Source organism: Terrapene carolina, unplaced genomic scaffold (assembly GCF_002925995.2).
Source record: "Terrapene carolina triunguis isolate 2854851 unplaced genomic scaffold, T_m_triunguis-2.0 Scaffold62, whole genome shotgun sequence".
NCBI classification, from domain to species: Eukaryota; Metazoa; Chordata; order Testudines; family Emydidae; genus Terrapene; species Terrapene triunguis.
The window spans coordinates 10,942,692-10,969,281 of NW_020664413.1; the positions used below are offsets into that span (position 1 = coordinate 10,942,692).

Genomic DNA, 26,590 nt, shown 5'->3' on the forward strand with positions numbered 1-26,590 from the left:
AATGCCACCCACAATATCAGTGCCAAGAGCTGGTATTGCAGTGTTTGGCCAACACCTTACCCTCTCTATTGCATAACCAAGGTACCAGGGATAACTGGGATCCCATTCCGAGCTAAGCAGTGCACCTTCCTGTTGGATCTCCTGGAAGGGCCGGGTTAACAAATATCATGGAGCCAGGGATTAGGGCACCAGAAACTGAATTACAGCAACTAGGAGTTAGATTTCTAATTGAAGAGTTTGTTTAAAAACAAAAAATTTGCTTTGCCTGGTTTAAAATGTCTGGGTCACTTCCAGTTCTTCCCTTTTTAATAAAATAAAAAAGAACTCAAAACAAAACATTGCCAAGGATCTGCTGATTCTCAGCACCTCTAAGGATCTAGTCCTTGGGTAGGTGGCTATTGCTGCATCACACACAAAGCCAGCCCCTGTTAGTGGCTAAATACACATGTAATCTGCTGACTTGGATTCCTAAATCACTATTGAAAATGGACCTTTAAGGGCTTTTACATATTTTACCCATGGTGCTTTATTCCCACATACATGGTATCTTCTCACATTGCATCTGCTCTTGAGAGGCAGTGTGGTCTAGTGGTTAGCACACAGAAGTAGAAGTCAGGATTCCTAGTTCGATCCACAGATATATCATTTAACTTCTTTGTGCCTCAGGTTATCAACAATAGTTACAATAATTAAGTTTCACAATAGTTAGGATGGTGTCACCATGATTAATTAATATTAGCAAAATGCTTGATAAACCACAGAGTCTGCTCGACTTTTTTAAAAGGACAGGCTAGACTATAAATTCCTGATCCCACAGGCCCACTAATTCCTCATACGAGTAAGTTCTATGTCAGGTTGTGGGAGAACCAGTTTAGAGTTTATATCAACATTATTCTTCTTCATTTGTACTACATTCCTGCTTAGAGGCGCCGCCCTGTTGTGATAGGCACAGTACAAAGATAACAAAAGAGACGGCCCTTGTCCTGACGGGTTTACAAACTATGTATAAGGTTACAGACAACAGGAAGCTACAACAAACAGACCGGGAGCACGGGATAGCAAGGAACTGATTAAACAGCATGAGTTTGAAGTGATTTTCCATAAAGCTACTACTAAAATACAGCAGACACTGCAAGTAACAGATTAGCGTGGCTATTTAAAAAATCATAGGAATATTCTTTTTCCTTCCCCACATAGCAATCAAAACGTTACAGATCTGAAGAGAGTTGTGCATTTCCCAGCATGATGTGCACCACCGTGCTGTTTTCAGAAAGCTTGTCTATTTTCAGCATCCAGTGACAGATGTCTGTCTAAATCTGTCAGGGCAATATGATGCTCTTTCAAGAGAAGAGCACAAGCAGACCATCAGTGGATTTAGGAAACAGCAACTTCCTGTTTAATCTAGGTGTGGTACATTCCTCATTTCAATAATCAACTGATTCATTTTTCAAGGGAAAAAACAGACTTCCAGTGAAATATTGTTTGTCTGTCTCTTGTGTTTTGGGGACAGCGGCAGTTATACAAAGCATTCTATGCCTCCTCTCCAGGAATCATTCAACTGTGGTTTAAAACAGCTATTCTTGGACTCAGGAAACAGTGGAACAATGTCGCTGGTTTGTAAATAGCTGGAAGCAATCTTAGTCAACAGTTATAGTGCATCATAATGCCAGTGAATTATTTTCGCAGCCATTCTTCAGGGAGACACAGTACTGAACTGCCTCTCAATGGTCTGGCTATTTACAGGAATAGGCATAATATCTTGGGTAATCACATGACTGTCACCTTGTTTAGTGGGGGACATATATTCAGATGCATGAGACAAGCCAGCCTATGATGTTCCAGTTCTACATCTAGAGTAGTGACGTTCTTGTTTCCCTTTAAAATGGGTCCCATCCAACCTCCATATAACTCATCCACTCATTTTGCTGCATGGAAAGAGAACCTACATACACTTCTGTGCCCAGCAGTTTCTGCACTGGAAACGGTGAAAAGAACAGGAGGTGCAACATAGCTCTTTGTAATGACTGAGGAGGAAGCTAAGGGTGTTTCTTAAAGTGAGTTATCCATAGGGAATGAGGCTTTGGCATGCAGGCTCATGGAAGATACTTACAAATGGAGACAGGAGAGAGCTCCCCCACTGACCACAGTATTGAGCTCCGTGCTGTGCAGCTCCCAATCGTCTCAAACTGAGAGACTAAAAGGTCATTTCTTACTAATAGATCCCATTAAAATCTTTGCTGTTTTGTTTACTAGTCATTATTCTATTAAAGTAATAATGAGGAGGAGAGGTGGGCCCAAGCCACAAAGTTTAGATCAAGACATTCATTACCTGAAAGAGTTTGGGGATGTTAGATCCAGGGATACCAGAGATTGTCCCACCGCAAAACTGGGCTGTGACTTCCCCAAAGGTCGGACCTGTTCATTCAAGACTGGGGTTTTCAATCAGGCCCATCCACAGTTTAAAGCGAAAAAGATGTAGAAGTGTCCCAGATTAGTTGCTGGTTGGGATACAGTACTGGAGGGCAGGCAAGTCAGTGAACAGGCCAGTGGAATGGGACTTGACAGACATGGGCTCTATTTCCAGCTCTGCCACTGAACAGGTGTGTGACCTTGAGCAGGTCTCTTCACCTCTCTGCCTCTATTTTCCCTGGTCTTCAGGGCAGGAACTGTCTTTTATTATGTATATGAACAGTGTGTAGCACAATGGGATCCTGATCTCAGTTAGAGCTTTAGACATTACAGCAATACAAATATAATAAAGGTCTGAAGATTTTTATATTTTTAAATCTGTTTTTAGAACTGTTTAAAACCCCACAATCCAAAACCACTTGGCTGCTGGTCGAGATGCCAGAAGCACTTTATAGGCCCATCTCCCTTTGATCTTGTGGTACTTCCTATGGTGCACAAGGGTGCAAAGGATTCCAGAGAGTATGACAGGAGATGACTAAACTGCTGATTGGGGTGAGCCAATATGAGCAAAGCCTGTGAACACAAATATTGGTGGGGGGGGCGGGAACAACCTTTTTTTCCCATTTATCTTTTTAACTTCATTTTTCTAGAGGAAGGTGCCAATGACTCTAATACAAGCACAGGAAAATCTAATAAAAACATAGATTCATAGATTCTAAGGCCAGAAGGAACCAATGTGATCATCTAGTATGACTTCCTGTACAACACAGGGCAGAGAACTTCTCCAAAATAATTCCTGTTTAAACTGGAGCAAGCCTTTTAGAAAAACATCCAATCTTAATTTAAGAATTGCCAGTAATGGAAAATTCACCACAGCCCGTGGTAAATTTTTCCCTTGGTTAATTCCCCTTACTGTTAAAAATGTACGCCTTATTTCCAGTCTGAATTTGTCTGGCTTCAACTTCTTGCCATTGGATCTTGTTATAACTTTGTCTGCTAGACTAAAGAGCCCATTATTAAATATTTGTTCCTCAGGTAGGTATTTACAGACTGTAACCGAGTCTCCAGTTAACCCAGTGTTTCCCAAACGGTGGGTCCTAACCCACCAGTGGATTGCAGTATATATCTAGGCAAGTTCCCTGTCACTGACCCCCCCATGTCACTTTCACACTGTGCATGCTCCGGGAGCGCTCCTGCCCACCAGGGCTGCTTGGGGGAAAGGGTATTGATCCAGCTGCCCCTCCATCATGATGGAGGAGCAGTCGGGCCAAATATGAGTGAATGGTGTTGCGTCCTGGCACGTTGCAGCTCTACTCAGGTTTGGCCCAGCCACCCCTTCATCATGACAGAGAGGCAGCTGGGCCAATCCTGAGTGGTGCTGAGACCCTGTGTGGTAGGTCGCAATGCCTGGAGTGGGGAGCCGGGTTTCAGTTAGGCCTCTCAAACATGAAAGGATCTTTGACTGGCTAATTCTCTCCAGGACAGAGAGAGCCCGGAGGCTCTGTGTTTTCTGGTGTTTTGTTGTAGCCTGTCTTCCACTCTCACTTAAAGGAGTGATGACCTCAAACTACCGGGGAGCAGCAGGCATCAGAGCTCTCTATTCACAGGGGCTGGGAAAGTGAGAACAAGGGCGCTGGAGGGAACTGGGCAGAGGACTTGGGCTGGAGTGCTAGCACTGTGGAAAGCACATAATTTTGTGTTTTTCTTTTTTTCTTTGGTGTTAGAATAAAAAAAAAAAAGTAAATGGTAGTTACACACGCATGCACAATATATAGGTAATGGTGGGTCCCCCCAAAAAGAAAAATGCAATGGGTGGGTCACCTTAGTAAAAAGTTTGGGAACCATTGCCTTGACCTTCTCTTTCCTAAACTACATAGATAGAGTTCTTTGAGTCTAACACTATACAGCATGTTCTCCAATCCAACAAATTGCTAAAAGATCCAAATAACAGTCACGGTCTGAACAGAGTAAAGTGCTGAGCTATCCCGACAATTCAGTGGTTAGACATACAAAGGCATTGGTATGTGAGTTAAAAACCCAAACAAATCCAAGATCCCCAAAGGTGACTGAGCAGAATATGGGGCAGAGTCCATTTTAGAGGCACCAAATTTATTTGCAAACCGCAACGTAAGCTGCGTGCCTTGCATATTCGTAGCCTGCCAATAGTATTGGATCCTGCCACAGGAATAAGTAAGACACCACATGGAAAAACTCAAAGCCAGCTTTCACGCTCCGATCTGAGAAAGCTGCCCAAGAGACTATACACTTCCCACTCAGCCTTTAAATAGCAACCTTAGTCAAAAACAGCAGCGTAAAGACATGATTGCTAGCTAGTTTAGTTTAGCAAGGGAGTCCTGGCTCTACAGCTGAGCCAGATCAGGGAAGCTCTGTGCACTGGAGAAGACCCAGAATAGCATTAGCATAGCCTACAAATAAATAAAGTATGGTAACACTTTGCATTATAGGCTTAATGTGGTGCTGGTGATTGGAACATACATCATGAATGGAGAAAAGCCCCAGCATGATTCTATGGAGGACAGTGTATGCTAATGAAGGTGCTATCTTTTAGAACCAAGACCCCCACACACACACTTTTTGGGGGGGGGGGGGCAGGAAAAGAACATGAGCTACAGTGTCCTGACCAGCTTCTCTGCAATATTGCTAACCCCAAATGTTCAAAAATCATGAGTCAGGCTCACCAAAAATCATGAGGTTGGCTTTAAAATCATGAGGTTGTGTAAAAGAATAGATTTGGTGTTCTTTTCATTTACCTTCCACTTTTTGAGTCATTAGGGTGGACTGGAGTCACATTTTGAAGCTTTTTCCACAGCCATGAGGGCACTTTTTTTTTTTAAAAGACTAAAGGCTCAAATCAGCACATATCTACTTGACTCCAGGAGCTGGAGCTTTAAGGAAAACAATAATTAGCATGAGTCTCATGACAAAACCATGAGAATTGGCAAGACTCTTCTGTTTGGACAATTGTATTCTTCCTATTTAAAACTCCCACTTCAGTTTTGATTGGATACTGTATTCATCTTCCCCGTTGCAGCTGGCAAGATCCCTGAGGCAGGATACTCGGGGGAATAAGTGATTCTCTTTGCGTTGTTTTGTTCTATTCAATAGCAGCTGTGTTCTGATCCAGAGGTAGCTGCATTTCAGTGGAGGATGCCAGGCCCCCAATTGTATATGATACAGTTTGTGAAGTCTTGGGGGCTCCTTTAGGATGAAGATGCCATTGTACACATTGTAGTCAGTAGTCAGCTGAATGGCATGAAGTCGTACCGATTTTTAAAAAATCATAAAGTTAACAGCAATACACAGAGAGATTCATATGAGCTGCTTCTGCTTCTCCCTGCAAAGGGTCTTAACTAAAGAATTCCAGAATGAGAGCAAAGGTCTATAAGCAGAATGTTTCTGTGACAGGGTGAGAGTAGCCTAAGGCTGACTCAACACTCTGTGCACTGTGCAAGGTCCTCATTTGGCCCAGCTGAGGATATAATTAGCAGGCTGATTCAAGCTCCTCAGCTAAGGACAATGAAAAGAGAGACAGGAAGAGATGAGAGAAGCCAGGCTCTCAGGGAGGTGAGATCTCTCACTCTGTGCCTAACTGAACCTCTCACACCAGGTGTGATTCACTGTCTGCAAGAACCGTGTGTAGACATGCACAGAATAGAAGCAATTGCTGATTGCAGTCATAAAGGGGACAGAGCATTTCAAAGACAAAAGGCTGTGCAGGAGAGGAAGTCAAAATGGCTTCTGCTAACCCTCTGGACTAATAAGGGAAAGGCTCAGCTAATCAAAGATGCAAAACCAGCAACAGATGGCCAATCAAAACCAACCCAACTCAACCAACCCAGACTTCTGATTCCCCAGGGATCTTGGAGAAAGTCCCAATTTGGAGAGTACAGTTCGTTCTACCTTCTTTGCCAGTGCCAATGAAAGCCCAGTTCTTATAGACAACACATTCTATTCATTATCACAGTGAGAGTTTCTTTCTAGATCTCATTTTTTAAACAAACCTAGAAGCAGAGATGGCATGATATTTACCAGAGGTCATTTTTACCAGCTAAAACAATGGTTTATGCTGCCCCCGGAAAAACTACGGTACTTAGTCCCAGTTTAAGACAGCTTCTATTTTAAAAACTGTTTTGTTAATACACACCACCTTACACTTAGTTTTAGTTACATATTCAAATTGTGGTTACATACGACAGTTACATATTCAAATTACATACGACAGTAGATTCAGAGATTAATTTAGGGCAGTCCAAACAAAAAGTAAAACTGCGGAATACTAATATATGTAATTATAATACTGAATGTCTGTATACATTTTGGTTTGGTATTTTCTCAAGGAAGTTATATATGTCATGACTCATATCTCGGTTTTCATAATTATATAAGTGAAAGTCGAAAACATTCAATGATATGAAATGGACAATAATGCAGAGTTGTAGGCTTGAAGCATTAAGCAATAAGAGGCATGCAGGGTTTCAGACTATCAGTCCCGGGCCATTTGGCCGTGCAGCATTCTGTAGCAAGAGACCAATTTTGAGGTAGTTGACAGACCGAGTTAATGCTTCAGTTCTGAATGACTACACCTCTACCTCGATATAACGCTGTCCTCGGGAGCCAAAAAAATCTTACCGCATTATAGGTGAAACTGTGTTATATTGAAATTGCTTTGATCCACCAGAGTGCGCAGCCCCGCCCCCCCGGAGCACTGCTTTACCGCGTTATATCCAAATTTGTGTTATATCGGGTGGCGTTATATTGAGGTAGCGGTGTATATCCAAAGTTTGAAAAGATTCATTCTATGCTTGCTAAACAGTGATGCAATTATTTTTTCCAGTTTAAACTGGGTTTAAGCCGGTATTTACCTGCACCCTGTCCTAAACTAGTTTTTCCTGGGAAATTGTCAATCCTGTGTAGAAGGAAGAGCACAAATCTCAACATGGAAAGAACACATGGCAATTTGCAAGTACCAGCCTACGAAGCATGCTGGGGTAATCTAAAATCATTTCTCAGCCAATCAATCACAGGAGATTCAGTAGATGGTAACAGCTTTTGAATGAGAAGAAGTGCAGAGAGGGATGCACACTCACCTGAACAGAGGACACCCTTGTATCTGGCACAGGAGAAGTCATTGCACTCACAGAACAACCCGTAGATCCTTCCAAACTCACTCTTGTAGCAGATGCACTGGTTGCAGCTGCATTCCCCCCTGCCACTGCAGACAGGTTTGCCTTCAGCCTCCCGGCACATGTTCTGATACATGTTCCCGCTCTCTCCCTCTTCACATTCACACTTGGATCCCAAATAGCCTGAGTCACATTCACATAATCCACATGTGTAAGTCCCATTCCCACTGCACTTGCTGCTGTTCCGTTCCATCTGCTTCATACATCCACAAGTGCAGTTGTAAGCAACCTCCACCTCCAGAGTGTCCCGGAACCCAGCTGGCTTTATGGTGAAAGTGTGCGAGGTGTTCTCGGCAGGGCAGCTCCGAGCTTCGACAGACACCTCAAAGGAAACCTAAAGAGGAATATTGAGACATTTAACAAAATAAATAAATAAATAAAAGAATGAATGGGGAGCTTAAATTGTAGCTTTTGAAACATCAAACGGCAGCATGGTCCAGTGGGAGGGGTAGTGGCTTGAAATACTTGAGACCTGGGGTCCCAGCTCTGCCGTGCAACCTTGGGCAAATCACCTCTCCACTGTTTCCCTTTCCAACTCTTTGGTGCTCTTGTCTAGTTAGACTGTACACTTTTCAAGGCAGGGACTGTCTTTTGCCATGTGTATGTACATTGCCTAGTGCAGAGGGGCCCTGATGTTAATTGAGGCCTCTAGATGCTATTGTAATACAAATAATTAACAATTAAAGAGACTAAGAATTTCATGGGTTCTAGAATTCAAAAAACTTTTCAGAACTTAAAAGCAAGATTCTACTTGAAATAAGGACAACCTGGGGAATTACAGACCAGTCAGCTTAACTTCAGTACCATGAAAGATAATGGTGCAAATAATTAAGCAATCAATTTGCAAACATCTAGAAGATAAGAAGATGATGAGTAACAGTCTGCAGGGATTTGTCAAGAACAAATTGTGTCAAACCAACCTAATACTAATAGCTTTCTTTGACAGGGTAACAAGCCTTGTGAATGGGGGGAAGTGGTTGATGTGGTATATCTTGACTTTAGTAAGGCTTTTGATATGGTCTCGCATGATCTCATAAACAAATTTGGGAAATACAACCTAGATGGAGCTACTATAAGGTGGGTGCATAACTGGTTGGAAAACCATTCCCAGAGAGTAGTTATCAGTGGTTCACAGTCAAGCCGGAAGGGCATATGAGGTGGGGTCCTGCAGCAATCAGTTCTGGATCCAATTCTGTTCAATATTTTCATCAATGATTTAGATAATGGCATACAGACTACACTTATAAAATTTACGGACAATACCAAGCTGGGATGGGTTGCAAGTGCTTTGGAGAATAGGATTAAAATTCAAAATGATCTGGACAAGCTGGAGAAATGGTCTGAAGTAAAATAGGATGAAATTCAATAAGGACAAATGCAAAGTACTGTATTTAGGAAGGAACAATCAGTTGTACACATACAACATGGGAAATGACTGCCTAGGAAGGAGTACCGTGTAAAGGGATCTGGGGGTCATAGTGGATCACAAGCTAAATATGAGTCAACAGTGTAACACTGCTGCAAAAAAAAGCAAACATCATTCTGGGATGTATTAGCAGAAGTGTTGTAAGCAAGACATGACAAGTAATTCTTCCACTCTACTCCGTGCTGATTACTCCTCAGCTGGAGTATTGTGTCCAGTTCTGGGCACCACATTTCAGGAAAGATGTGGACAAATTAGAGAAAGTCCAGAGAAGAGCAACAAAAATGATTAACGGTCTAGAAAACATGACCTATGAGGGAAGATTGAAAAAATTGGGTTTGTTTAGTCTGGAGAAGAGAAAACTGAGAGGGGACATGATAACAGTTTTCAAGAACATAAAAGTTTGTTACAAGGAGGAGGGAGAAAAATTGTTCTCCTTAACCTCTGAGGATAGGACAAGAAGCAATGGGCTTAACTTGCAGAAAGGACAGTTTAGGTTGGACATTAGGAAAAACTTCCTAACTGTCAGGGTGGTTAAGCACTGGAATAAATTGCCTAGGGGAGGTTGTGGAATCTCTGTCATTGGAGATTTTTAAGAGCAGGTTACACAAATGCCTGTCAGAGATGGTCTAGATATAATCATACTTAGTCCTCCCACGAGTGCAGGGGACTGGACTAGATGACCTCTCAAGGTCCCTTCCAGTCCTACAGTTCTATGATTCTATCTGAAGACAGAGGATTAAAAACTGGCTTTGAATGGTCCTGTTTATTGTCTGAGTGATTCTGTGTCCAATGTGCTCAAAAGAGGGTTTGTTTTGTTTTTTTAATTTCCAGCCCTGAAACATAATATAGGACAGGGGTAGGCAACCTATCTCACGCGTGCCAAAGGCAGCGTGTAAGCTGATTTTCAGTGGCACTCACACTGCCCAGGTTCTGGCCACTGGTCCGGGGGGCTCTGCATTTTAATTTAATTTTAAATGAAGCTTCTTAAACATTTTGAAAACCTTATTTACTTTACATACAACAATAGTTTAGTTATATCTTATAGACTTATAGAAAGAGACCTTCTAAAAATGTTAAAATGTATGACTGGCATGCGAAACCTTAAATTAGAGTGAATAAATGAAGACTTGGCACACCACTTTTGAAAGGTTGTTGACCCCGATATAGGATCTGAAAGTCCAGCTGGGATCTTTCTGGCTTGTTCATCTAACCAGTTTTAAGATGGATCTTTATAAATGTATGAATGGGATTATATGACAGGATTGCCTTCCACAGCAGGGAATGAACTCAATGACCCAGGAGGTCCCTTCGAGTCCTATGTTCTCATGTTCTTCATCATCACCAGTAATAAAAATACCACCGGCCAAATGCTGCCTTCTCTTACACCTATTCAATCCCACTGCCTTCACTGTGGCCTCGCAGGTGTAACACATGGCAGAATCTGGCCCTGCAATGGGATCCTAGTTAACAATTCTTTTGCTGGAGCATGAGCCAGAACAGACTCAAGCTCTCACTCTCTCATGGTATTGTAGGGTGAACACAGCTAATAGGGGCACAAACCTATTTTTGTCCTGAAGTAAGCAGTTCTGAATTCACACAGGGGCCAGATTAGTTGAGCAAGAAGGTGCAGTTTGTAGATAGTTCCTTTGTCAGGCAGATCTGCACTTTGGGTTTCATTCCAGTGGAGGTAGAAAAGATGTTTGTTTTTATGCCTTTGAAACAGTATTGCAGGTTTCAGTTTTAAAGAGTTTAGTGAGAACACCTGGAGCTGAGAATTGTGATATTGCCAAAGTCCTCTGGGTTCTTGCATCCTGAAATACCATAAACGTCATTCTAGCTTGGTGAGGGAGGTTAAACATATCGTATGATCCAGGTGAAAGGAGCACAAGGATAAAACAGAAATTTAATCTTAGCAAGCTGCACAATATAGATCCCCACAGTAATGTCTATTTTTATTTTAAAAACTCTCCACATGTTTGGGGGACGACAAATAGCTACACCACATTAGCATGTATTGCATTGCCAAAAAAATAAGCTAAAGCCTAACTGCGGAGTGTTTCAGTCTCCTGATAAGTATACAGGTGTCCCTGGGAAGCAACATGCGGTTTAAATATCTTGTTTGCATTACTGTTTGTAACAAAGCAATTTTAAATCTGAACTGAAGCCAGCTCTAACTTCACCTGTTTATCCTGCATTTAGATACAAGAAACGTCACCCACTAACCAAAATGTTTATTTTTTGTGGACAGCTCCTTCTAAAAGAAGCCACAAGTATAAAAGAGAAGATTTGCAATAATATTAAAGTCACCAGCAGTTAGTGGTAATTTTCTTCATTATTGCTCACTCTGGTTTCTGTGAAGTGGGAAGGAGTTTTAACTGGAGCAGCCATTCTATTCTATTTAAAGAATCAATGTAACAATCTGGCAACGGTTAACAAATATTCAGGAATCCAGGGTTGGAGTCAAAACTGCACAGATTCATAATTAATTTGTATTTATAATGTCCACAACTGCATATGGAAATTGGGTATAACAGGTCAGTTGTGAACACAAATTCCTGATTTGCACATGGAATCATGATAGCTGTATATGCAAATTTAGCAAGCATCATATGGCCCAAACTCCTGAGGTTTTGAGAAATCGGTCCTACAATTTTATCAAAGTCTCCACAATGTTATTGGTATTTAGATGTATACTTCTATTATAATTTGTTTCTCTCTCTCTCTCTCTCTATGTAGCACCTCATCATCCCGATTCATTCTGTGATGCTGCAGTCAATGCGAGGGATTTTCTCCTTGAGAACCAAGAAAACCTTACAGCCAATGACTTGGACTATGAAGATTGAAGAAGTCTTGCCCTTTTATAGGCGGCAGGGAGCTGCTATTGTTACTAACAAACACAGAGTGCTGCTTCACATCTCGCAGTCCAGATGGATGCAAGCAGGTGAGGAAAAAATACTTTGAGATCTTTGCATGGAAGGCATTATGTTAGTACAAAGTATTTTCATTCCAGGCCTCTGAATAAACCCTTCTCTTATCTACTACAGTCTCTTGGGTTTATTTTGAAGACACACAACAAAAAGAGAGGGAAAAAAAAGATCCTTCTCCTTTAAAGAGTCACCTTGAGTTCTCGCTGCTATTGGAATACATCTGCTCTGGTCTGTTCTTATTTGCCAAACGGCAGCATGCAAAATGGAATTTCAGCACCCAGTTCCACCTAATGGAAACAGCAGCAATACTGTCCCTTCTTTGGAAAAAGGGGATCGGGGGTGGGAGACTGATTTCCAAGACCTGTAATGATTACAGAGACTAGAAAAAATGCTAAATTACAGAGGAAATCAGATCAGAGAGACTGAGCTAAAGGGATCAGTGAAAAGCCAGCAGGATTACATGGATTGACACCAGTGCTTCTAGGATTAAACCATAGCAGATTAGGACCCCAATACCAGCGTTATCCTCTTTTAAGAAAGTTTCCCTACAGCTTTAAGAGCCAGATCCTGCTGCCTTTGAAGTCAATGGGAATTTTACCATTGACTTTAACTGGGGCAGGATGTAGCCCCAAACATGAATTGAGGGAAATTCCACTGCTACAAAGACCGTTGTTCCCTTTCAAGTTTTCTGCAGAGAGGCAAACTTTACAGCACTAATGGGTCATTGAGAGAAGGCAGAGAAGCATGAAAATTAAAGGTGGCAGAGACCTACCAGCTTATATCCAATCCAACACAGAATTGTGCCTTACAGCAGACCCATTAGTGCTCTGTTCACGTCAGGGGGGCTTCTCATTACTAATCTGCCTGACTCGCTGTCCAGGGTAGGAAATGCTCATGCTGTGCTGCCTGCCGTTTGTAGCTTATCCCCAAAATTATGATGCTTTCTCCTAGTTTCTCTCTCACTTCCTGGGCCAGCAAGGGCTAGCATCTCTGCAGAGAGGTTGTGCACTCAATCGGCAGGGAAGAGAGACCATGTCCACAACCTATGGCTGATACATGGAGCAACCCTGACCATCTCCCCAGAGAGTCACACTCAGCTGGAAACGGACAGTTATTCACTACTTATACACCACTAGACTGCTTACAGGAATTAGCCAGTGCATTGCATTAAGATTGCCAACCCCTGTGCCAAGACAGAGCAACCTTAGTAGTGGCACCATAAAACAGACCCTGGCACACTGCAAACATATACAAATGTATGCCTCAGAGGGTTTTCCTGCCTTTAAGAGTTTACAAGATAAATCCAAAACAAGACACAGGGCAGCAGTTCAAGAAAGGGAGGACATGAAGATTATTGAGGAGGAGGAAGGATTGCTTGAAGGAGTGGGCTTTATGGAGGGTTTCAAGGAGATGACAGAGGGCAGTTGTTGGATGCAGACAAGGAGAGAGTTCTGTGGCAAGGGGCAACAGGAGATAAAAGAAACAGTAAAACGGGAGCAGTGGGAAGACAGAAGGCCACAGTGTGTAGCTGGAGGGTATCAGGAGGTGGAGGGATGAACAGAGGAAAACTTGATGATTCAGAAGACCCCTTCCTGCCTCCCAACTATACTTTGCTGTGAAGTATGTCACTTTCAGACCCAAATGTACGTCCTTGCACAGAAGCCTGGTGTTACCATTCTAACATGCTGCTCTAAAAGCAGGTGCCAGAAAATCCTGTAAATGGCAAAGAAAGGAATCCCACACACCACTGAAAGCTGCGTCCCCTAATGTTTGGAACTCTGTCGCTCACTAAGTCTCAGCAAGTTGAGTGTTATTACTTTCCTTTTACCTTCCTGCACTTATCCAACAAGTCATAACCCATAATGCAAAATGCTTTCTGCAGAGTACTCTGGGGATGAGATGGCAGCTGAAGGGACCTTAACATATGTGCCAAACCATAGTGAGCGTGATCAAGCGTAGTATCAGATGATACACTGGGAGCTCTATCCTTAGCTCTATCTTTGCTAGAGGATGGATTAGATGATCTGATTATCCCATCTCTAACTACCACAATCCGAATAGTTGTCTTCCTGGGTAGCTCCCTACCCAGGAAGACAAGACTATTGATCAGTTTTTCATTTCCCCAGAAAGCCACTAGGTTTGAAAAGGCCCATGTCTCAAGATCCTTAAAATGCCTCAAGAGGTCTTTCCAGGGGTCCTCTTTTGTCTTTCCCAGACTCAATAATGTGCCAACTGTCATGGGCTGGGTGGCAGCAGCTCCATGCCAACTTCTTTAGCTGGGTAACACAAAAGGGAATGGCTGGAGATTGGTACAAAGATGGTATGTGACCTTTTCACAAAAATAATTGGCAAAACAAAAAAACAACTCCAACAAATGGAACAACTTGTTTCTGCCCTTTGCTATGTTTTGACAGTGTTGCGTCTCATATGCAGCTTCAAATTAAAGAGGGAATATTCTCTGTACCTCCCCATCCCTCACTACCCCGTTCTTACAACAGAAATGCCAGTCTGAGTTTGACTACACAGATTTTAGTCACAATGGGCTAAATCCATCTCAGTGTAACTCAGCTGATATTGGCGGAGTTGAATCGGAGATGAATTTTGTCCATTGATTAAAAAAAACAGGTAAATAAGCTAGAAATGCTGAAACTATCCTTTTCATTAACAGTCCAAGTCCCCAAGATTCTTATTTTTTGTAACATCATTCCTGTTTCAAAGCATTTTAACATTCCAAGCACTGATTTACTCTTAACCTCAGGAAAAATCTGTAATTCTTCTAAAATAAGGAAAATAGAGTAATGGCATTCAGCTACTCCATGCATCAGTGCAACAAACATATCACTGAGAGCAAGATTTTCTGCTGGTGTAAGCTGGCCTGGCTCCATTGCCTTCAATGGCTCCATGATGATTTATACCCACTGACAATCTGGCTGTCTGAAGTTCAGCCTTCTGTTTTGCATGCAAGATAGAAATAGACTAATATAGAGTAGCGAGTCCAAGACAACACATGTCTTAAGGGCTGTTTATCCCTTGAAATTTGTGTAGCACGGTACTGAGTCTATCATGTCCAAACAGTATCATAGAATCACAGAAGATTAGGGTTAGAAGAGACCTCAGGAGGTCATCTAGTCCAACCCCCTGCTCAAAGCAGGACCAACCCCAACTAAATCATCCCAGCCAGTGCTTGGTAAAGCCGGGCCTTAACCTCTAAGGATGGAGATTCCACCACCTCCCTAGGTAACCCATTCCAGTGCTTCACCACCCTCCTAGTGAAATAGTGTTTCCTAATATCCAACCTAGTTCTCCCCCACTGCAGCTTGAGACCATTGCTCCTTGTTCTGTCAAGTCATTCTTGGAAAGAATCCAAGAACAATCTCTCGCTACCAGAGGACAATCATTTCCTCAGGAGATGCCATGCTGCAGGCCTTACTGTCCACCCAGGGGATTGTCAATAGGAAAGAAAAAGACCAAAGACCCAACCACTAAATCCTCCTAGGAGAACTGAAAGCTGAAAACAAAACCATCTTCCTGATCTTATCCTGATTTTGGCCCAAAAGTTTCATCCTTTGTCTTTTCTAGTAATTTATCATGTTGCAACATTTCCCTAAATGTCCTGAAAACAGACTTGACATAGTTGATCAACTCATTTATCTTACAAACGTGCAACTTTAAGACAAGCAGAGCTAAACTTTCCTATTTATTAATTAGCGCACAACAGATTCCAATATGGGATAATGTTAGCATTTAGGGGCAAGCTGTGTTTTTACCCTACAGTGTCGTCTTGAGTTATATCTCAGATTCACCAAATGACATAAAAGTGCCATCCACGCGTGAGTAGCTTTTTGTACGCTTCTCACTTTTTGAAATACTGCAGAAGGTTGTTGAAACGGAATACTGGTAGGTGAGTGCGTTTTGGGAGAGACAGAAGACTAAGGATCTCAGATATGATCGCAATAAAATTTGTAATACCTAAGAGATAGAGAGATTTGAGGAAATAAAAGGTAAGAAGATGACACAGATGCCTGGGATCAGAGTCTAATCCTGCCTTTCACAGTCCATAAAATGCTCAAGAAAACTCCATGCATGTGATTGAAAACAAGATGCCTGTTTTCCCCCATTCCAAGGTCAGAGCTGACCTTGAATTGATTTACTTCTCACAAAGCCACCATCTCTTAGCACTTTTGTGGTACTGTCATCAGAGGATTTCAACATTAACTAGGTCTTAATATGTTGCCCAAAGGAGGAAGGCAAGTATTATTATCCACTTAATAGAGGGCAACATTAGGCAAAGAAGAGTGAAGTGACTCCCACAAGATCACAGAGTATCATAACAACCCATCTAATGGAGATGCAAAAATCAAACTTACTGTGTCTCCGATCTGGAGATCTGCACACTTCCTGAGTCCAGGATACAACAAACCGTCTTGGCACGTAGCTGTGAAGGTCAGGCTGACATCCTCAGGATTGTCCCAAACGGTCAGTTCTACTTTAGACCGAATACTCTAGAAATCAGCAGAAAAGAAACCCATCAGATTACTAAAATCAGCAGGAATCTTTCTTGTGCATGTGGTTCTTCTTAGTCTATTGAGGTTCTTATACTGTGCTCAGTGTGGCTGGGCATCTATATATATAATTTTTTTTAAAGAAAACCACGCGTGCAGACACATGTGTAAGTAGCATTATATCAGCTCAGTGTGCTTTTGACCAGCACAGCTAGAATTGTGGGCAGCTATCCATTCACACACATGCACCCACTCCTTCACAGAAAGGCTAGTCATCGTCAAACAGTCACAAAAGGTATTTTCTCCATTGGAAAGTAAAGGACTAATAAAACATGGCTCGTATCCCAAAGTTGGAAGTTTTATGGTGGATCAAGGACAGTACTGTGCATGTGTCCATAATGCTGCATATTCAAATCACAGACTAATATACCTGAGGATTGTTTGTGCACAATGTGACTGGAAGACAGAGATGTGTAATTAGATCTTAAAACAGATATTTCTGTGCCAGGAAGAAAAACTGATCTAGAGTATGAATGGGCTCTGTTATCTACCTCTGAGGAGAAGGTCAGCATCTGCCTGAACATCCATAACTCTCCTGTATAAAATTACTGTTATGAAAATACAGGGCCTGATTCTTCACTCTCTTGCACCCTGAGACGTCATTTACATCTGTGGAAAGGGTGTGGAAAACTTTACCAAGTCAGAATTATCATGCCAGCAATTGTACTGTATTAGCTCACTGATTAACAATGCCGGTCAGAAAACCAACAGTTTTCCAGAGAAAATATTTCTCAGAGGGAAGGGGGGGAAAACAGACAAGCTTTAAAATTTTTCTGTTGAAAGTTGTCAGGTTTTCTATGGGAATTTTTGTTGAGAACTAAAAAGAAAATTTTCATTTTGTTTCATTTCAGAACATTTCAGACTGAAGAACTGTGTTTCTTTTCCATTTTCAGTTTTGAGAGGTTGGCGGAGGGTTCCTCATCCCTCTCTTATACTCTTCTTCCTGCCCTTTCTCCCCCTTTTAAGTCAAACTGAAACCAAACTGTTCATTTCATTTTGAAATACTAATTTGAAACCAAGTTTCTTGTTTTTTTCTGAACAGAAAAAATCTAAATAAAAAAATGTTGTCAAGGAGGTATATTTTGGTGCATACATTTTTTTTTTTTTTTTGATCAGCTCTACTAATGCTCTGGTAGGTTCTCCAACCCAGTCTGGCTTAACACCATGTCCAATCAGTCTGCTAATGAACCCAGTGTTCACACTGAAAGGCAATGCTAGCAAAAGGCTAATACTTTTGGAAAGCATCAGGGAAAAAACTGGTTTAGACCATGCAAATCTAAACAACCCAAGACAAAAAACCCTCACTTCCCATATCTATGTTGTAATACAGGAAACTATTTCCTGTCTGGAGTCTGGATTGTGCTGTCAGGTTCATGGGTTCACATTACAGCCCCTGCAGAGGTTCTACTACTTGGAGTCTGAACACAGTATGTTTCTATAAAGTTCAAATGCACTCCCCCCACATCTGCCAACCCACTCCCCCTAAAACTAATCTCACAAAAATTAACATTGACCTGTCAGAATAATGTGCTCTCTCTTCCTGGTCTGGGCAAATTTCAGCAGCCAGCTGTATCCTAGAAGGGAGACTAACTATCAGTAATGTAAATACACTGAGTTATCACTTGATCAAGACTGAGTCTATTTAATGAGCTGGAGAAAAGCTGTCTTGGCATTTTTCTATCAGCACTTGGAATACTCCAGCCAGCATCCTTTACTAACTATCATTTAACCACTTGGTGCTATCTTACGTACCCAAAAAGCCAGGAAAAGTATACGCTCTATGGTGCCCCCATAGCTACTAGACTCTGATCGTCTCTGAGGATATGTCTACACACTGAGGAGAAAAAAAGTCTATTCTTAGATTAGCTAACTTGGGTTAGAAGAGCAGTGAAGATATGGCAAGTTTGTTTTTAACTTGGGTTAGCAGTTCCAGTTAAAGCCTATAAATGAGCTTGGAGCTCCTAACTCAAGCTACTAACCCCAGTTAAATGCAGAGTTGCCTTGTCTGCACGGCTATTTTAACCCAAGTTAGCTAATGTGGGTTAGCTAAATCGAGTTAAGAACACACCTTTTATTTGCAGTGGAGACATACCCATAAGGGACTGGTGGGAACTCTCAACAGTGTACTCATTTAAAACCAGACTGAACAGAGCACTGAAGTGCAGACTGGGGAGAACAACCCCGCGCTGCTCACAAGATAGCTTAGGGGGTCTTTTCTCTTATTTCTAGGATTCTATGATATCCTTCATCCATCCCCCCTTTTACTATGTATCGTTGTACTGGGGAAACCTCATGGGATATAACTGAGAACTTTTTCAAAGGAAAGTCTTCATCAGACAGGAGACACTGCAACACAAAGGTTTCTAAGAGATTGCCAAGTGAAAACCATCAGGGCTAACAGTAGAAGCATGTTTGAGATACAGCTAGACTTTACCATGATGTTTAGGAAAGTGACTAAAAATAGCGCCTTGTTGCTGTTACTGTTGGGTCACATTCTATCATGTGTATAATTCCTATTGATGTTCATGCTGCATAAACAAGGCTAGAACCTAACACTGTCGATTTTTCCAAGCATGTATCTGTTCAGCTTACCGACAAAGGCATGTTGTTGTTTTTTAAATCAGCAACACTACATAGCTGCTATGGCTATAGAAGAGCCAGCCAAGTTCTATTACACCTCATGCTTCATCAAGGTAACAGACAGATGTGATGGCTGGAGGTGACGTGCAAGGCAGAAAGAACACAGCTGGATTGTGAGACGCCAGATTGAGAGTAGGAAAAGCAGAGCAAGAGGTGGAGGGAATCCAGTTGTGGGAATCCAGTGAGAAATTTTGATATGGAAAATAAACAGGGAAGCACCAGAGAGGGAGAAAGAATTGAGGGAAATCTCACTAATCTTCCTTCTTCCTAGCCATGGCTGACTTTCCCTCAGTTAGGACAGAAGTGCAAGATGCTGGCTTCCCTGGTCTTCCTACTCGAAAGAACTTTGCCTACGCAGGTTTCTCACCTATATTCAGTTCCCAAAGATGTCAACCCCCTCTTGGTTGAAGGACTTATCTTTCTCAGCTCTGTTCCCTTGTGTCTGTCTAATGATAGATGTCAAAATGGCCTTCTGTCTCTGCTTATATCTTCCAAAGTTCAATGACCTTGTTTCAAGTGGCAGGATGACCTCATATTGTTTTTCCCTTCCTGTGGGTTTCCCATCCCCCTGTACGCACATGGGGCTTCCATGGTTTTGATTCTAGGAAGCTTAATTTACATAGGAGACAGGTGTGATGTTCCCTCCTGTCTGGGAGAGACCCATTTCCCCCTTTGTTTGGGCACAGACTGACAAGCCTAATATCCATGAGTATCCATAATTACTGGGATCTACAACCTATCCTGAAGGACGATCCCTCACTCTCACAGACCTTGGGAGACAGGCCAGTCCTCGCTTACAGACAGCCCCTGAAGCAAATACTCACCAGCTACTACACACCACACAACAAAAATACTAACCTGGGAACCAAACCCTGCAACAAACCCCAATGCCAACTCTGTCCGCATATCTATTCAAGGGACACCATCATAGGACCTAACCACATCAGCCACACCATCAGGGGCTCGTTCACCTGCACATCTACCAATGTGATATATGCCATCATGTGCCAGCCACCAAACCGGACAGTCTCTACGCAAAAGAATAAATGGACACAAATCTGACATCAGGAATTATAACATTCAAAAACCAGTTGGAGAACACTTCAATCTCCCTGGTCACTCAATAACAGACTTAAAAGTGGCAATTCTTCAACAAAAAAACTTCTAAAACAGACTCCAATGTGAAACTGCAGAACTGGAATTAATTTGCAAACTGGACATCATCAAATTAGGCCTGAATAAAGACTGGGAGTGGATGGGTCATTACAAAAACTAATTTCCCCATGCTAATTTCCCCCTATTGTTACTCACACCTTCTTGTCAACTGTTTGAAATGGGCCACCCTCATTACCATTACAAAAGTGATTTTTCCTCCTCTACTGTTAATTGAATTGTCTCGTTAGACTGACCCCCCCACTTGGTAAGGCAACTCCCATCTTTTCATGTACTATGTATATATACCTGCTACTGTATTTTCCACTCCATGCATCCCATGAAGTGGGTTCTAGCCCACGAAAGCTTATGCCCAAATAAATGTGTTAGTCTCTAAGGTGCCACAAGGACTCCTCATAATTACTTATGTAGTGTTAATACATACAATTCACAATGACATTAATCACCAGTGTGTCATAGGCATTCATAAAACACCTCACTCGTTATACTTTTATAATACAGAAATATTGTCTACAATCAGTTGATTCAATTGCTCATCACTTGAGGTTCAGGCCCCCTTCCCCCACCTCTTTACAGACCAGTAAAACTTTGCAATGTATTCTTTGAAAAGTAAAACCCAGACCAAGGTGTAGATGCCATGCTATCTCCTCCCCACTGGTTAGCTTGACAGGTTTCGTTTACCTAATATCTAAATGGATCCTCATCGTCTCTGCCTGACAGCTAGGCTGGTCAGAGAAGCAAATACACATTCCTTTGTCTAGGGCAGACTTGTTTATCAACTCCCCCTGACATGCCTGGCTTAAACACAGTTTAGTCAGCATTCCAGCATATATCCATAAAACTCTTAATACACTCCGCCAGGGCTTAAATTCAGCTGGAGCTGTCCGGAGCAGAGCTCTGGTAAATATTTTCAAACCTCTGGGGGGGCCGTGAGCCAGTTTCAGGGGGGCTGCGGGGCTGAAGCCCTGAGCCCTGGGGCTCCGGGAAATACTCTGAGAATTTAAGCCCTGCACACCACATACATACATCACACAAGAATATTAATGATCAGGGAAATATTGGTTTTCCAATGACATGTTACATGACATCTTTTAGATACAAATTGTAACCACAGTGAGTTGGGGCACACTGAATTGGTCAGGCCAGCTGAAACTCATTACCTGATACCAGTGAGCCCTTTGCCCTCTGGCACTAGGATGCTCTGAGCGTCACGGAGCTGGATCAGGCCCACAGTGAGCTGCCTGACAAAGACACACTAGCTAAGATATCACTGGCTTTACCACCATCAGGGTGCTCTGATTTAGGGATAGCAATACTCAGGAAGAGAGAAAGCATGGTCCAGTAGTTAGGAGGCTAGCTTGGTACTTAGGAGATCCAGATTCAATTTCCTGCTCTGCTACAGACTTCCTGTGTGACCTTAGACAAGTTCCTTAGGGCTTGTCTACATGAGTATTTATTTCATGGCAAGCTAGGCTGGGACTTTAGCTTGCTGTGCACTGGCTGTCCATGTTGACCCTGCTGACACATGTTAACAGTTCATTAATGTGCTTTGATTAGTCCTTTTTCAAAGAGCACTAGAATTAGATCAAAGCGCATTAACAAAGTGTTAATGCATGTCAGCAGGGTCAACACGGAGAGTTAGTGCATGGCAGGCTAGTGCGGAGTACAGTCACAGCCCAGCCACGTTCGGGTAGACAAGCCCTTAGTCCCACTGTGCCTCAGTTCTCCATCTGTAAAATGGGGATAAGAGCAGTTCCCTGTCTCACAGGGGTGTTAAGAGGATAAATACATTCAAGATTGTAAGGGGATCAGATACTACAGTAAGGGGCACTGTATAAGTATCTAAGATAGACAGACAGGGCATGAAATCAGCACAAACTACCTCATCCTGAGTCTGACCCAGACACCACAATCCCTGCAGGGTGGGAGGCAGGAGACGGTTCAGAAGAAACCAATTATGGGTGGAGACCACAAGGGAGGAATAAGCAAGTTGAACTGAACTCAGTTTTTACTACACATCAGTTGAAATGTTTAAGTAAAAGAAACTTACATTGTATGCCTTGACTATCAGCTGGATAATGTTGTTGGAGTCTTGATGTAAAATCTCCACTGTCGTTCCGGGAATTAGTGCTGTAAAATTCTTAAAAACAAACACACAAAGATTCATACACTGAAATACAGAGTGTGGGTTAAATTGTGCTCTCAGTTCCACCTGTGCAGCCATTAACGTCAATTGTTGCTTGCATGGGATGGAGGAGACTGTTTTGCCCAGACTCTATTAATTAGAGTACATGATACAGTGTAATTTTAATCTGGAGCGCTTGACAAAGGAAATAGGAGCATTATGGGTCCATAAAATGCTAGTCGAAATCCATAGCCAAAGAAACTGGCCAAATAATGATCAGTAACCCACGCTCAACCAACCAAGACCCACATCCATTAGATGGAGCAAGATCCAGTGGATTTGCACTTGTGTAAATGAGAGCAGAATTTGGCACAAATTCCTGCCATACAGGAAGCCAGCCTTGGATTCCATCAGAGACCGCTCTGGTGGGGATGCTAGTTTGCACTGAAAAGGGTGTGGAGAACGAGATAATAAGCCATTTAGCTCTCCACTGGGTTACTAGAATGATTTTGAAATTACCAACATTTGCTTTAGTGCAAGGGATGAGTTTCTGGGATAAGGTGTTTTTTTTTAAACCTGGATGCAAACATTTATGAGAGCACCTTCCATGCAACCATTTCCCTTCTCCACTTTATTTTTTATGATGAACAGCATGATTTCCTTCTTTAAAAAATAAAAATTAAAAAGGCAGCAGTGGTGGCGGGGACCCACACCCAGTTTGGGTGTGTTTCTAGAAATACTTGAGACTGAGAATAGAAACTCTACAGGTGTTTTAGCCCAGATACTATTTGAAATCCCTCAGAAAAAAATAGTTTTTGCTTCAAAGCTCTGGATTTAGTGATGGAAAAATACAGCTGGGCAGAAATACGGTGCGTTCCTAGGTAATGGGATTAAGTAATAGCAGTGGGATGAACAGGTGTCTGCTCTCTCAGATGGTGAATCGTTGGCAACTTTCCTAAAATCAAGATCAGGCCAGAGTCTATTTTGGGTATTCACATGATCGTAAACGTTTATCTATTTACTTTAAGAAGCTTACGTGCTTTTCACTGAAACGACACTTTGTAAATGAACTGGAAAACTGCAGAGACACAACTGGGTGAGTTCAACTTGTGCAAGAATTTTCATGCTTTCCAGCACAGCATGCATCAGATGCTCTCTCACTCACACAATTAAATTCAGAGTTGTTCCTCCTTTCTTCCCACACCAGCCTGCTTCATTCTATTCATGTAGGAAGGGAGACTATTCCAAGTGGCACTAACGTCTCTTTCCCCCGCAATAAATTCTTGATCACATAAAACCCATCTCCCTGCTGGGTGGTTCAACAGCGCTTACCTTGTAAAGGATATAATGAGCTTTTGTCACAGCAAAAATGAGGTGAATGTTGTTTTCAGCCAGTTTCTCCCCAAGAAGTGCCAGGGAAGGATAATCCTAGGAAAACAGATCCGAAAGACTCATTTGTGACACAGAAACAAAGAGCAATTTAATTTTTATTCTAACTAGAGTAGCAAAATTCCCTATGGAAATGCAGCATGTTTTATTGTTATGCAGCGTCCTTATTGTGTAGTTATAGCCAGAAAAGTGACATCTTCTCTCTTTATATGTATTTCTTACACACCCATCACATTCACGTGCCAACAAAATCAGCTACAGCAAACAACCCGTCTGAAACACTGAACTCCTCACTCTACTTTGCCATCAGTGAGTGCATGGATTTAAATTAGTTGCTATCTTCGAGAAAGGGAGATGAGGCCATTATTTGGGGTTGTCGTCATGGGAAATCTACTGCAGAGAGAGAGATCTGACATTATTTTGCCCTGAAAGTGATGAAATCCATTGTCTGCTCCTTGCGTCTTAGAGTAATGACAAGAAAATAAGCAGATTAACATCAGAGTCTTCACTTTAGACCTGCAAAGCCCACGCAGATGTGGGGAAGTGAGAGGGATTCTATCTGGCCCTGCACACCGTCAGCAGACCATTTGCAGGATCTTCATTGTGTTGATTAAATGAAGAAGGCAGAAAGAGATTGGCTGGAATTTCAGATCCCAGGCTGAGTTTGCAGTTAGGGGGGAAAAACCCACCATCTTTTTACTTGCAAACTGATCAAGTTTAATTTGGAGCCACTGAGATGGAAAACATGGAAGCCCATGGATTCCTTTTTTGCCAATTTCACAACATAACGCCACACCAATACATAGAAAGTAGGAGTGACCAACGGAAATGTAATTTTATTTGTTAAAATTCAAACAGGCAAAACAAAAATTAGTTTGCTTTGAGGACTCCAGCCTATTGTCATGAGACAGCCAGCCAGGAAAGCCTGGCATAATGAGGGTGGGGAACCTTCTATGTACATTCAGGAACACAACAATAATTAGGGTTTGTAAGCAGCAGAATAAAGTGTAGATCTGCAGAACAACTTGATAATTACACAGCAGACAAGGACTCATTCACCCAGGAAGTAACCTGCAGTCTCCTCTGCTGACTCACTTGTAATTTCTGAAAAAAGAAAGGTTAGTTTGTCTATTATCATTTAATATTTATATAACGATCAGACCCAGAAGCCCCAGTCAGGAACAGGGCCACATTGTGCTAGATACTGTACACACAGTCCCTGCACTGAAGAGATGACAGACAATCTATTGCGCATATATTAGAAGAGGAGTACAACATTTTACGTTTTCTTTACACTCTCTGGACGAATCTTGCCATGATTTGGGGTGTCAAATACACCTTTCCTGTGTGCAACTAACCCTGAGGGGTCTGCAAGCTTGAAAGTCTGTTTAGCCATTTTTGGATGCTACAGGAAACAAGGAGGGGACTGGATGGCTCAGGGACTTGGCAGTGCAAGAGGAGTCTTTCACCCGTAGACTGCCGGCTCAAATGAAGCCCCCAGGGTGGTAGGGAGTGAAAGTTGTTGACATATGTCAAAGGGTCCTACAACCTGCAAGAACAGCTCTTTTAATAGGGGTATTTTGAAACCAAATAAATAAATGCAAGGAATTCGCTGACAGTCAAAGGTTCCGAAGCGCCAATAAAAGGGAACCCCAGCACACAGGAGACACTGTGGTTTATTCTCACCAGCTGGTTGGACGCACTGTATTCATTCGCCTCATTCAGGTGACACTGGCCATCATGTGGCTGGACCAGCCCACCTAACTTCCCATCCAGTGCTACGTGTGGCACATCATCCGTCGTGAAGACCAGCAAGTGAGAGGCCTCTTTCCGCCAGCCAATCTTTTCCTGGGTGGAAACAAAACCAGGAGAGAGTCATCAGTCTCCTCTTCTGAGCCAAGTGCTTCTCAGGTTGTGCTGTGTATTGTCCCATCCTCACTCCCATACAACAGAGGAGTCTCTGTTATCACTAATTAAAAGGATACTGCAGGCCTGTCCGCCAACTCCTGACCAGGGGTAAAACTCAGGTGCCATTTTCCAACATTTCTTTCAAGTAAGGTTATTTAAAAAGGCATGAGGAGGTATGTACATAAGTGAACTGTCCACCAGACCCTCTCTGTGCTCCAAGAATAAGTGTTTCAGCTGCTTTTATAGTCAAAGGAGACCTGCCAAATTCCTCCAAACACAGTAAATCTGACCTTGTTTCCTGAGCAACATGGAATTGCCATGCTGCTGCAAACAGCGTGGAGTGATAGTGAGAGCTATGGCATTTTCATTAAATACTGGTCATAAAAAGCTATACTGAGGTGCAATACACTAGATGAGGTCTCTGCCCACGAAGGTATATAGTGCGCGCGCACACACACACACACACACACACACACAAAAACTCAGCGTAGGTTTTCACTTCAGACTTAATCTGGCCTCTTACTTGGTGTTATCTTGGGGCTACAACTTTGTCACAGAGGTCATGGTGGTCAGAGAAATCATGAATTTGAGCAACATTCATGAAATCTTGGCAGTGGCTGTAAAAACACATTTGATTAGGCCCCCAAGCCAAGTGGCGTGGTGATCCTGTGTGCCAGGTCGCAATGTCTGGGGTGGGGAGCCCGGTCCAGCCCCTGGGACAGGAGCGGTCATTATGGGGTGAGTGTGGTACAGGCTTGCTCTCCAGTCCCCTGGCAAACCCAATCCCAGACCTCGCCTGTTGTGTCTGTAGATGTAGTGGAAACTAC

At 42.5% G+C, this 26,590-nt stretch overlaps 1 protein-coding gene across 1 annotated transcript in view; it reads right to left on the reverse strand.

Moving 5' to 3' along the window:
* Nucleotides 1-26,590, reverse strand: part of ITGB5 (integrin subunit beta 5) — a 111,962-nt gene that overhangs the window by 40,964 nt on the left and 44,408 nt on the right. The window contains exons 6-10 of the mRNA XM_024215832.2: nt 25,542-25,703; nt 23,799-23,894; nt 22,392-22,481; nt 16,334-16,468; nt 7,518-7,947 (exon numbers count right to left, since the gene is read on the reverse strand). Coding sequence (XP_024071600.1) covers nt 7,518-7,947; nt 16,334-16,468; nt 22,392-22,481; nt 23,799-23,894; nt 25,542-25,703 — 913 coding nt within the window. The remainder of the gene's footprint in view (nt 1-7,517; nt 7,948-16,333; nt 16,469-22,391; nt 22,482-23,798; nt 23,895-25,541; nt 25,704-26,590) is intronic.